A 13,640-nucleotide genomic window follows, 5' to 3' on the forward strand; every position below is an offset into this window, starting at 1 on the left:
CAATTACAGGAATTTCTATTTTCAAGGCCACCCTGTATCTGTCAGAAGTAACGTAGCGTAAACGTGTTGTGGATTACTCCACGACAGTGTAAGTGTGTGAATTGTTTCTGGAGACACGACATGAGAGACCTCGGTTATAGCAAAGCAGAGACTGGCAATTTCCACGTTTCATAGTCCCGTGCGATTTATTCGTTCATGGTCGTGAAACTTGGTAGGTGCCCATTCAAGTTCATTTCACTACGTCGCTGCCTTTTCGCTATTCTTTCTAACTAGCTATTTTACTCATGTTATTGCTTTCGAGGAGGCTCTTCTTTTGCACATGCCGCGTTGTCTTTCAAATGTTCGGGCCTCAGCTGGAGTTCATAATGTCCCTTTTCGTTAATGATGGCATGAACGACATCTTTTCTTAACACGTCTCTAACATCACCGGCAAACTTGAGCAACTCCTCTATTTTGTCCGGGTCCTCCACACACGCGTTTTTCTTGAATTCTTCTCTCGCTTTTGCTCTGGCAGACTGAATCGTATCCACATCGCCGTCGAAAACGAACAAAATAGTCCGGTGCAGAGCCTTGTAGGAGCTTAGCACTGCTCTCTTTGTGCTCATCGCCATTCCTGTTCAGTCTGTTTGGCGTTCACGCACCTCAGCAATCACACCAAATGTAAAGGGTGCAAGCCTTGCCGTGTATTACCAACGGTACAAGAACCCAAGGCAGAGAAAGCTTGCGCTCCTCTGCCCTCTGCTGCCGTGTGCATGCGCTCTGTCCCACTGTCATTCATTACATACAGGCGCTGTAGAAATGAGTGCCGTACTGGCCGTAGGCAAATGCGCTTCAATACGTTCTTAGTTTTTAGTGCACACAAGACATAGTCCTTTATCAATTTTGAGTATAGTCAAATAATCAATAGTGAAACCATAATAAATACTTGTGAAAAATTGCGCGGAACGCGCGGGGCTAGTTTTACGATTTAACTTCGAGCGCGGATTGTTTCACACGACGGGAACTACATTATTAGTACAATTTTTTGCCGCGCTACAAGCGCGACACTCTCGGCATGGTTTGCTTCGTGAATATTTCTGGTTTTTGTTTTGGCGGCGAAATAGTGTTGCACATAATCTCACGCACAGTTTGTTATACTTGTATCGGGTGCAATGCACATGTCTGAATGAGACTTTGTTGCTCACCAGCGTTTCGTTTCGTTGCAACACAGCTCCACACACAAAATGGTAAGCGATACATCTGACCTCGTCCATGTGCTCGTAATGTGCGCTTCGGCGCATAGGACAAATTGCAGCAAGTTTACACAAAGCAGTTATATTTCTGGACCTAATTTCCCGCGCAGATTTACTTAGCAAATGTAGAGGTCGTGTTGTACCTGCAGCAGACATGCAGTTTTTCACGCAGCGCTAAGCTACATGTGTGTGTGTGATAACCGTTGCAGGCATTATTTGGTGTGCAAATCGTGATAACAATGGTCATGGCAAGCGTCCTCCAAAAGACGTCGGTTCGATTTTCCCTTTCAAGATGGATCATCTGCAAAAGGTAAATCTCTGTAACGCTATTAGCTCTCTTGAACTCTCGTATCTAACCTCTATCGAAAGGCTTGTCCGATACCTACATCCATCCGATGAAGAGCTCAAGTCTTTAGCAGGGATTTCTGGGAAACCTTTCAAAGGGAAAGGGAAGAGAGACAGAGGAAGGGATAGGTGAGCATTTTGTGTTTGGGACATCTCTCCGAGGTGCATGATGTGTAATACTGTACAGTCCTTAAGAATAAAGCAATACAGTAAAAGTGCCAGAGCAATAGGCCCTGCTTTAATGTGTAACTACAGGTTTTCCTGCCGACTTTAATCCAAGCGCCATCGAAATTAATCCATGTGCCACGCAAACTTTATGGGGCATGGATTAGTTTAGCTGGCACTTGGATTAAAATCGCCGAGAAAACCTGTAGTTGCCTATCTACCAAAAACCCTTCCGTTTTTTTTCCAGATATCGAAATGGAAGCGTGAAGGACGGAAAAGACCATGAGGAATTTTTAGTTCCAAAGAGCTTGCACGTTGAATTGGACGTGGCAGCAGTCGACGTGGCAGAGCTCGTGCAGCTGCGCTTTTACACGGAGTACCAGTGGCTGTTAGATTTTGCTGGTTATGCCTTTGTCGTCTATCTCCTCACTGAAGCCTACTACTTCCTGTTGCCTGGGAGAAACGAATTCAACCTCAGTCTCATCTGGTGTCTCCTGGTACTTGGCTTTGCGATGTATCCTTTTTTTTTTGCACTCACTCAGACCAAACTGTGTGTAGTAAATCGCCGCGGGGACTACTGAGTTGGTTCTTTTCCATAAAAATTGTTACATTCGTTCCAGGCTCGCTCTGAATTTCAGCAATACGAGATTCCCTAAAAGGGAATTGCCTATACATGGGAAAGGTTTCCCTAAATTTATTTCTGCAGTCCTCTCTTTCCCCCTTAAGGCCTCTGTCAGAGAATTTATCCGAAGCTGTAGCGTGAAACTTTTTTTCCCGGTACTGCAGCAACAATCCATGTTTCACCAACCTCACTTTTCGGGATGTGAAAGCTCGTGCTCATCATCCGGTTCATGAACTGTTAATTCTGCCGAGCAATCAGCTTTCATTTCATGTCAACTAAAGAATGGCAGTTGATGAAAAGCCACTCACAGTGGGATTAGTCACTGATTTCTGTTATGCCACTGGCATTATGAGGCTTGAGCATTGTGTTCATCATTCTACGTGGTGCTTTACCAGTGTCTTAAAAAATCGTACGCAAAATTTACTTGTCCGAAAATTGTGGGGTCAGTGTGCGGACAACACTGAGTGCACCTCGAAATGACCGTTCTAGCAATTTTTTTCTTCCAGCTGTTACTGTATCGTAGTAGGGAATGTAGGAAATGAAGTGGAATAGGCGTAAATACGACACGCGCTTCCTGTTTCTGTAAAAAAAAATTAATGTGAGGTTGGGTCGTCAAATTCCATAATTAAATTCGAAAAATTCAATTTCTCACAACTTAAAATGAATGAAAGTGCTCGGAGGTCACCGCAAAATCGTCCCAGAGATAAATAGTGTTGGCCCCATAATTTTCAAGCGAGTAATTTTTTAAATAAGTTTTTTTAACGCTTTAGGTGAAACGTCCTGTATGTTACGTTGCCTTAGCTACAACTACATACAGTGAACCCCTGTTATTATGACCATGGTCGTTCCCGAAAATTTTGGTCATAATGCGGAATTGTCATATTAACGGGGGGAGTTGCAGAGGTTTCACTGCATTGTTCCGCAAGAGTATGGTCATAAAGCGCGTATGTCAGATTATCGGGGGTCATATTAACGAGGGTTCACTGTAGTTCCTTTCACTGTTCCAATGCATGGAGAAAAAGCCAGTATTTACCCTTATCTTGACAACAGAAAAGTCTTGTTTTCACTGACGGCACTCTATTTTCGCGGAGAAGAGCCCATTGGGGAACGATCGCTCTGCCTCATGTCTGGCTTTTTCTTTTTTGTCCTCGCCATGGTCGTCCTTGTTGCTGACGAAGAATTTCTTGAGTTTGGCCTCGTTAAAGGTGAGACATGCGCAGAATGTCTTCGATAAGGTGCGTTGGCTTTGTAGTACCGTATTTACTCCCGCATATAACATGCTGCTAAATTTGCGGTATTTTTAATGGGGTATACCAGAATACCAGTATTTGGGCGCTCAAGGTGGGGTGCATTCAATACCCAAGGGCGCCCAATATGTGAGTAAATACGGTACCCAGTTTGTCTACAGTCATTACTTGGTCATCTAACCTGATTGTTAATTGCTTGTACCTCTTTCTCACAGCTTACCAAAGTTTCAATGAAAGTTCATATCAGTTTCTCAAGACACAAGGCTTGAACTCAAGGTTTGCAGAAACCTTTTCTATTTCATTTTTTATGATGTACGAGCACTATTTTCAAGACGCAAGTGAATAAAACTTGTATGTGTAACTAAAGTGAATAGTTACACGAATAAACCTAAGCCATATAGAGAATACATGTGGATACAGAACATGTATGTGACTTGTACATCAAAATTTTTGCATTAAGCAGCACTCACTTTGTTTTATGCTGTCTCTACTGGCATATTTTGGGGCTTTTTTTCCGTTTGGCGGTCTTCGTGATCACCAGAACAGAGATTTGTAAGCTTGTTTCGTAGGTGTTATACACACTATCTAAAAGTCTAGCATTTGCAAGTGAATAAGATAAGTATTTAAAGAGACTGACACATTCAAGTAATATATTTTACTAAGGAAGTTCTTTAGTAAAATAAGTTATTTAAGTGTTCGTCTCTCAAAAGTGTTATACACACCTATGTCTACAATATTGCCATTTCTTCGCAGTGGGCCAGCATCCCATCTGATGTTCAAGTTCTTCCTGGCACTGTGGGCAGGATTTGTCGGAGCTTTCTTCGCGTTTCCTGGTCTGCGATTTGCCAGGATGCACAGCGACGCGTTCAAGTACTGCGAGGAACGGCCTTTCCTAAAGTGAAGTTTACTTACTGTGCATTTTATTGCGCGTCAAATAACGGTTAATTAAATGCCTCGCAGGGTTGCGCTGCACATGAGCTTTGTGGCCCCCCTGTTTGTAGTCTTGCTCTGGGTGAAGCCCATAGCACGTGCCTACTTCACGCAGAGGACGTTTCCTGGAATGAAGGGCACCTTGTGAGTCCTTTAAGGATGCCCTCTCTCTCATGTGCATGGTGTCGTGAGACTAACGCGCATCAAGGTTGGAAAAAAAAAGATGAAAGGCAAAAACAATGTTATTAGTAATTGCTAGAGCCTGAAGTTTTAGGGCTTTACCCGATTCTTCCCCGAATTTGCGTCCCGAATTGAAGGTTGCCTCTTTAGGGTGAAACCCGATTTTTACCCGGCAAATTGCCCCTCTCTGGGATGTCTGTAGGAATGCATTAATTTACTTGTTTGGCAGAAAAATTCAGTTACATCACCATTTGTACCAAACCACTACAGTTAGTTGAGTAACCGAGCCCGATTTCACCCCGAATTTAGCGTACTGGAAGTTTTTTTTCACCCGAATTCGCACGAATTTAGTGCACATGTTTATTTACCTGATTTTTACCCCCAGAATTTAGGAAAAAAAATTTCCCGAAAACTTCAGGCTCTAGTAATTGCACGTATCACTGTTGCCAGTGTTTTTTTTTTTTTTTTTTTTTTTCGTTGTGCCTAATTAGTGAATTAGGTAAGACTAATTGGTAACGCACTGGTGCACGGTTATAGTCTTGGTAGGGTTACCGATATTGCTAGACCCCATGGGAAAACTTGCACGGGCACCATGAACTATACCCCTTTTTTGTGGCAGATAATAACTTTTTAATTTTAGTTTTTAGTTTTTGTTGCTGACATAAGGGGGTTGCCGGGAGCAGACCTGGTGGTCCGCAAAAATAACCCGCTCTTTGCGTTCATTAGAACACCCTACAGAAGAAAGCTGAGAACTGTGAAACACAAACGGGTGATTTTAGAAAGGACTTTTCGTTTGACCAGAGTATAAACATCACAGTTTTCCGTACTTCCCAAGGTATCATCTCAGTAGCTTTGAAGCATTGGCTGTGCAGACTTTAATTGCAAACACTTTCAACTTTTACGGTGCATATCTGAACAGTAGCCGCATTTTATGTACTAAACTGTCTGCTGGACAAGACATTATAAACCACAATGCTTAGTAATATACTTGTTTTATATACTTTTCCCTGACAGGCTTACAGACGATTCATTCGAGACAACGCGCATTGTGTGTGTGTTAGCAGTGGTGCTCATGCGACTACTACTGATGCCGCGCTACCTCCAGTCGTATCTCAATTTAGCGCCCGAGAAACTGTCTGAGCTCCGCAAGGAGGCGGGGCGTATTACTAATATTGAACTTCAAAAGAAGGTAAGTGTGGCTAAGTTTTGGCTTTTATACCGTTGTAATTCCATTTCCTTTTTTTTTAATGCAGGTTGCAAGGGTGTTCTACTACTTGTGTGTTGTAGCACTGCAGTATATGACTCCTCTGCTCACATGTGCATTTACAGCTTGTCTTCTGAAGACTTTAGGTACGTTTCCGCTGCTTCCTCGATAATTGCTCGACATTTTAAGTCCGATTTCTAAACTATACCACGCAAAGTTTTGACAGCAAAGCGCAGTAGAATCTCGATGTTACAATTACGGATGGCCGAAACACCTCGTCTTTCCAAACCAGGAGGGTTCAAGCACCGCAATTGGGACTCTGACACACGATAATAATGAAAGGAACAATGTCTGCACCGTGGTGGATGATACGAACAGGTCAGACGAATCTCCCGTGCTTGCGCCAGAAACAGTAGGGCACTGCCGGCAATATGTGGCACGGTCAACGTTACGAAAGTACGCCAGCCCAGTCGGTTATGACCACCGCAGTCAACAGTCTTTCGCCTTTCCAATGAAAGAAACTGTGTTGAGTCGGTTGAGGTTGGGGTCGTCATGGATAATACGAACTACAGTCACTTATACGTACGAACGAGTGCGAACACAGCTTATATAGTGACTGTAATACGAACCATATGAACGGGCGAGACACATGACCCCTGCTTGCGCATTCACCGGAAACAATATGTTGCTCCGCGGCAGAACTCTTCCATCTGGCGAAATTGGATGAACGAAAGTTTGGTGAAACGCAGCACTTCCAGTCATATATATGTTAACAGGACCTTTTTCATTCCATGTCTTGCCAGCGATCACCACCAGATCTAATCATATCCAGGTTCAAATCATAGTTTCTGGACACCATGTGTGCAATCAAGCCTTGTTACAGCAAAACACGATATAACGAAACTCATCTCGAAATTATATTACTAAATTTGTGATATCACAAAATAATAACCCTCTTAACCCCAAATTGTCCTGGTCGCCGCATATAGAAACGATCCGTTCCAAAGCGCTGAAGAAGGTTGGCTATTTGAGGAGGACATTAAAATTTGCTACACCTGAAATTAGGTTACTTGCATACAAAACGCTAATATGCCCGGTCCTGGAATATGCATGTGAAGTGTGGGACCCATACAATAAGTCTGATATTGCTAAACTTGACTCGGTCCAAAATAAAGCAGTACGTTTTATATTATCACGTAACGATCCATGGTTTTCACCAAGTGCAGCACTTCATGATCTTGACATTACTCCACTCGACGGCGTGCTCTTCGCCTTAGAGCATTTCATTATATTATTAATGGTAAAGTAAGAATTCCTTTTAGCAAATATTTATCATACGCTGTAACATCCTCACTCAGAAGCTCTCATCAGCTAAATATTGCCCCCATTTGTGCCCGTGTTGACGTTTCTAGGTATAGCTTTTTTCCTTGTTGCGTTGAAGACTGGAACACTCTGGATGGTTCTGTCCACCAGTTCTCCTGTGAATGCTTCTTTGATGCACTCCTGCAGTAACCCCTTAAAGGGGTTGCAGTATGTTTAAATAAATAAATAATTGGACGTTCCTCTTCAAGCTACCATAAGGAACAACGTATTTTAACTCCCGCTAGAACGAAAGAGTTTTAAGTCGACATCTCGACACAATGAAAGAAAAGTTCCCAAAACAGCAGTTACTCTGTCCCTAACACGTGCCCAAAGGTGAAACAAAGAAGCATACCCACGTCTTGGACCACGTAAACCTTTACAGGCATAACCCTGTGTTTCACAATACGATTAGGTCCCTGTGCTTTAGTGCTAAATCTGGTAAAAACCAGCAAACACTGGAGTCGTATTATCATTGCAATGGACTGCATTTGGCTCTGTCTGTTCATGTTCCCCTCATATTGTCTGTTATTTCCTTAGGTGAATACAGTTGGACATCGTACTTGTGGCCAACCGCAGCCGCCAATACAACACCCTCATTACATCAGCACATACAGCGACAGAGTTCAGCCGCGCACATGTCAGCCGACGCGGAATCCATTTTGAAGACCAGTGAACAGTTCTCGCTCACCCTGACTGGACTCCGTGCTGTGTTCACGCCAGTGCTCTTTCGTGGACTTCTAGGTTTCATGACGTGGTGGCTTTGCGCTGTGTACTTTGCTATCAGTGCCATTGGACTGGTTTATCATTCGTACAGCATCTAGACAGGGCTTCAGGAGGAGAGCTAGGGTCTTAGCGAATGTGCAACAAGCGGATTAGGGTGAATAATGGCATGGCTCTTCCTTGCAGTGGCCCACAGATTAGACATAAAGAGGACCGTAGTTATGTTGGTCCTCACCGTTTGATTGATAGAAATTTAAAATCGTCCTTTGGAATGGTAGGTTTTTTTCTGTTTCCCCTGTGTATTATTAGAGCCTGAAGTATTCGGGAAATATTTTTTCCTACATTCGGGGGGTAAAAATCAGGTAAATAAACGTGCGCACTAAATTCATGCAAATTCGGGTGAAAAAAACTTCCAGTACGCTAAATTCGGGCAGAAATCTGGCTCAGTTATTCATATTAACTGTAGCAGTTTGGTACAAACGGTGATGTGACTGCATTTTTCTGCCAAACAAGTAAGTTTGTGCATTCCTACAGACATCCCAGTGAGGGCAATTCGCCGGGTAAAAACCGGGTTTCACCCTAAAGAGGCAACCTTCAATTCGGGGTGCAAATTCGGGGAAGAATCGGGTAAAACCCTAAAACTTCAGGCTCTATGTATTATGTGGTACACCTGAGAGGATTAGTCGGCATGTTTTTTACCCGTTGCCTTCACATCACCGTATTTATGTTACACGTGTACATTTAGGTATGTGGCTGGCACACACAGTGTGATCGTGTGGGAGAGGAATGAGTTGCAAAATTGGCGCTCTTCAGTTCCGATGAATATATTCAACTTTTCTGAAAAAATACTGATTGCAGTAATGCACAAGAGGTTGCACAAAAACGGGTTTTACCCTCAAACGCAGGGTCCTATGTGTAGACCGTTGTTCACTTCATTTTAGTTGTTCAGTTATGGTTTGAAATCGTCCAATCTGTATGAGACTGTCACTTTAATGTAGGGTAGGAATATGAAGAATTATGCGAATAGTTACATAAATATCAGTACCTTTCTTGTGCACAGCTGCAAGTGCTGGCCCAAGATGTATTCCTTTAACTGATGCATTGTTTGTCCTATATGTGATTTATTTATGTAGTTCTTTCTAGTGCTACCTGGAAAACTGTACTTCCAGCCATCCCAACCATGCCATTATCACCTTGTCTGTTGCCTTTTCTGAAAAGGAGTGTTTTATTAAATTATATTTCAAATTTTTATGTTGCCTGTTCACACTGAATAGGGTATGGTGGTGGTTGTGTGGCACAACTTGACTGGACTTGCATCTGTATGCTTTTTTACTTGCAGTGGAAGAAAAAAAGCTTTCTGCACGATTGGTTTCGTTTTGTATTTTTGATCACCTGTGGTCTTTAAAAAAAGGTATGAGTAAGGGGTGGGGCAACCCTTTTGTTAAACGCTGCAAGCTGAAAAGAACCAGAACTCCCTCTTCAGGAACAGGAAAGAACAACGAATGGGAGGGGGTTTCGCAGGGAGAGTCCGGATAAATCACTACAGACACACACTATGAAACACAGCGCAAGACCAAATTTCATGTGTACAGGATGGCAGTTTTGACTTTTGCCTGGTTTAAAGGTGTAAAGTTACAGGATGTGTGCTTTTGCCCCAGCGGCCGGTCCGGTTTTCCCCCTTCCCCGACGCGCGTCGACAACCTCCCCTCCCCCCCACCAAAAAAAAGTGAGAGTCCTGATGTTGCCTGGATTCGCCCCCGATTTCCCCCCCCCCCCCCCCCCCCCTCCTTTCTTCATGTCGGGCACGCCAACGCATGTGAAAACGAAACTCATCAGCGCACTGTTCGCAGCCTGCATCTATGATGAACCTGAGTGCAGAAACTAACGTGGTAAGCGAACTGAATTGTGAACCTCGCACAGAAAGAGATTTTGCGAACCAGCAAATGACTGTCTGAAAAATATTTGAAAACATTTACAACGAAAATATTTTGCGATAATTTGGCGGTACTTCTGGCTGCCGCCAGGGGGTTGCAAGGTGGTAGGAAGTAAAATTTTGGTCTGCGTCTGTGAAGTCCGTCTTTTGTTGTTTACCCAAATTGAGTTTTCATCCCTCCAGTAAGTAAATGCACCCAGTTTTTCCTGTAGTTGCAGTTTCACGCTGCCACTTCATTGAATACCCGTTTTTAGCATATGAAATACAGCTGCTCAGCACTAATTCGCACCAAGATCCGCCATTTTGCTGGCTGTAATGTGCTGTTGTCAGAACGAAATGAGCTAGAACTGTGTACATTTCAAGCAGTTACATGGTGTTACGTCAGCAACAAAGCAGTACGATGAGGTTTGCATACAATACATGACCTACACTTTCTCGTGTACCGTTTTGTTTCGAACGCAAGGTATCATGCTAGCTATCGGTTTCTGCTGCCAGTCAAGGCTGCCAGTCATTTCTTCACGAAATGACAACGGTTTGTCGTACTGCTCCGTCATACAACATTTGTTCGTGGCATCTTGTATCCATTTATGTTAGAAGCACAGACAGTTTGCATAACTAACAGGAATCATGTTAACTTGCTTGGAGATGCCTTATGTGAGTGCAGTGACCTTCTGTTATTGTCCGCCTACTTCGAACCGTAAACCAACGAATCTGCTTTGCTTTGATATCACGGCCGTTCATATTGCGAAATGGTTACCACCGATCTTTATCTGCGGGAGAAAGTGCTGAACAACGTTGTGCCACTATTGTGTGAGGAAACAATGGTTTAAAATTTTCAAGGGAATCTGACACACTTTCCGGAGTAATTCGTAGGCTAGGACGTTGAGAATTTCATTTCCGGGGGAACACGCGAAGCATCGTGTCATTGCGCAGATATTGTGATATAACGGGCAATAAGACAAACGAACTAAGGTCGCTGTCGACAGTCGAAAGCCAGATCAGCAGTGCTACCGCCGTGTAATTCTGCGCGTTGTGCAAGAAAAAAAAAAAAAAAAAAAACGTCGTGTTTTGGGCGTAATACAGTGGTTCTACGAGGATCTACAATATAGTTTTATTACATAACTCTTGATGTGCGAGCAGCATTGAGGATAAGTTTTCTGCGTGGCACAGAGTATTATGTTTATTTGTAAAAGCAATACTGACACTTGATAACATCAGCCAGTGATTTATCCAGACCCCCCCCTACACCCCCCCCAAATGTTCAGTGACACACCCCTAACTTTTTAAGCAACCCCTAGCAAGTACCTCCTACATGGGGTACCCTTGCAATTTCAGCTTTAGACACATGTCGATAGTTATAGTCATATAGTTATAGCGATGTAACTATAATAATGACCCCCACCCCGACTTTTTCAAACGCCCCCTCCGTGCTTGGGATTCTGGATAAACCACTGACATCAGCAGTCCCCCATGACACAAAGGACATATTTGTATTCAAAGTGCCTTTTGACAGTGGTTCACAATAATAGTATGGAATGATTCTGCAGTTTGCCTTGTCAGCCTGGTAAAGCTTGCTGTGTGCAGTAACCATACTTTCGTAGTGGTGTTTGCAAAGTGTGTTTGTGTGTACGCGTGTGAAAGTTACCGCATCAAAAAGAGAAATGAAATTGAGTAGTGCAATAGCTGTAACACTAGCTTTGTGCTCGAAAGATTGCATCACAAGATATACGAGTCTTCTTCCTGCTTTGTATTCTGCATTTTCTTTTCCTTTGTCGAGCGTTGTATGCTGCCACAAAATGCCAGGGTGTTTCAAGCTTGAGCTACCCGAGGGGGTAAAAAAAATCAAGCAGTTGCATTAAGTTTGAATAATTTTTGTTACGTGCAATCCACTCCTAACAGGGAACACGTTTTATTTGTGTACAGTTTTATTATGACCTCGTTTTTCACTAAAAAAATCAGAAAATTTTTATCTGTTGATTACGTCCTGTTAGACGAAAACGTAGTGAAAGACGTACTTTTGCTGAGAGTGAGTTTCTGCAGCAGAGCGTTCAGACTTCACAGGAACCACTTGTCTCTCACAGTTCTGACCTATCCCCAAATATCGTTATTTCTTATCTCTCAACTATGCTCTACGTAGCATTTTTTATGCATTGTTCTTCATGTTATGCAACATTGATGCTACAGACCAAAAGTGTTATAGTCCAGTCAACCCGTTTGGACAAAGAAAGCGTATGGAAACACCCCATGGCTGTCCTGTCAGTATGATGAAAACTTCCCACGAATAATAGACCGTAATAGTGGCTATATCCCGTCTTGTCCCGTTGACGAAATATCTCTTGTAGGCTGTGCAAGCAATCTGTGGAGTATAGTTAGGAAGTGACTTTTTCGGGTTAAGCCCCCACCACCACCACCCCCCACCCGAACTGACCTCCGACCGATTCGGGTTAAACCCGATTTCTCCCAGAATTCCGGTCACTGTGAAATTCTCAAGTGAGGTTTCCACTGAAGACGAACAAAGGTCGTCACGTGTAACACATGTAAGAATGGGTCACTTACGTTCCCAGCAGTACACCCATGTGTGTCAACACTGTCTATGCCTTCGGGGATTACCGGTGGAAGGTCATTATCCCGAAAAAAAAAAAAGAGAGAGAGAGATTAGGAAAGGACTTAATAGACAAGAGGAGAAACAAAAACCGAAGGCACAGTTATCACCAGATTTCTCCCCGAATTACAGATTTAAAAACAGTGCCCGATTTTTAACCCCGAATCTGAAAAAGGCATGTCCATGTTCATGCTCATGTTCACTCTCTAAGTATAGTTTTGCTGCCTGCTCAGTGGTCCATCCCTCTTCCTTTCAGGATTTAAATATAAATGACAGACGTGCTTACCCTACTGAGGTAACATATTTCTTGTTTTATGCATGACCGGTGTGTTCACAGTTACACAGAGATTCCCAAGATAAAGCGTTCCATGTACAGGGTATACCAGCTAACATGCAAGAAGATTGTTAAAGACCGAGTGCCATATGCATGTAGGACTAAGTAAATGTTGCTAGCAGCCGTGCGTTCTGGTTACCAGTATTCTCCCTTCATTGTCTCTAATTAATTAGCTAACATTTGATGTAATGGTTCAAGGGCCGCAGCGTTAATTGGAAAGTTGTACGAGCACCTTGATCAGCTTCCAACCAAGCTGTTTTCCAGTACGGTACATTTTTCCCATCTAAAAACCACCACCTTTCACCTCTGTCTTGGGGTCCACATTGTTCTAGCCTCACCAGTCTTCTTGAAGCACCACAAAAGCAAGCCACGCGTGTTACCGCAGCTAGCAGTTACACATATCCATCAATCATCTCTTGCAGCGCTTTTATTTTTTATTATTATTATAATTTTTTTTTCTCTCTCTCTCTACAGCGTGTGGTTGATTGGAATGCTGAGTCCAAGAGTGGGTCATCAAGACAAACTACATTGAAATTGGATATTAATTTATTTATTCAATGTACCCCACAGGCCCCTTTGAGGCATTACATGGGGGGAGGGGGAGATAAGGACGGACATAATACAGACAAGAAAAGGAAAGGATATGTATGGGTTGCTACACTTGCACCACTAGGAAGTAAAACCTATAAGCATATGCCAAAACAGAACATCAAAAAACGTAAGAACAGCAGTGTACAGGAAAGCATAAATTTGGTGAATGCTGA

At 43.0% G+C, this 13,640-nt stretch overlaps 2 protein-coding genes across 3 annotated transcripts in view; both read left to right on the forward strand.

Annotated features, from left to right (window-relative positions):
• The first annotated feature begins 1,030 nt into the window (after positions 1 to 1,030).
• On the forward strand, positions 1,031 to 9,256 carry LOC135375817 (transmembrane protein 161B-like). Its single transcript, XM_064608464.1, has 11 exons — positions 1,031 to 1,226; positions 1,442 to 1,542; positions 1,602 to 1,706; positions 1,990 to 2,256; positions 3,415 to 3,569; positions 3,827 to 3,887; positions 4,365 to 4,508; positions 4,572 to 4,685; positions 5,736 to 5,910; positions 5,975 to 6,071; positions 7,825 to 9,256. The coding sequence occupies exons 1-11, from the start codon at positions 1,224 to 1,226 to the stop codon at positions 8,106 to 8,108; spliced, it is 1,506 nt and encodes a 501-aa protein (XP_064464534.1). The 5' UTR covers positions 1,031 to 1,223; the 3' UTR covers positions 8,109 to 9,256.
• A 758-nt stretch (positions 9,257 to 10,014) lies between these two features.
• Positions 10,015 to 13,640, forward strand: part of LOC135375801 (cullin-1-like) — a 30,540-nt gene continuing 26,914 nt past the window's right edge. Inside the window, exons 1-2 of one of the 2 annotated variants that reach the window (XM_064608447.1) lie at positions 10,018 to 10,122; positions 12,799 to 12,837. The gene's annotated coding sequence lies outside the window, so the exon portion shown is untranslated. Of the gene's footprint in view, positions 10,123 to 12,798; positions 12,838 to 13,640 lie in introns of both variants that reach the window. The other variant, XM_064608446.1, reaches the window with a different exon arrangement.

Source organism: Ornithodoros turicata, unplaced genomic scaffold, assembly GCF_037126465.1.
Source record: "Ornithodoros turicata isolate Travis unplaced genomic scaffold, ASM3712646v1 ctg00000946.1, whole genome shotgun sequence".
In the NCBI taxonomy this organism is placed as follows: Eukaryota; Metazoa; Arthropoda; class Arachnida; order Ixodida; family Argasidae; genus Ornithodoros; species Ornithodoros turicata.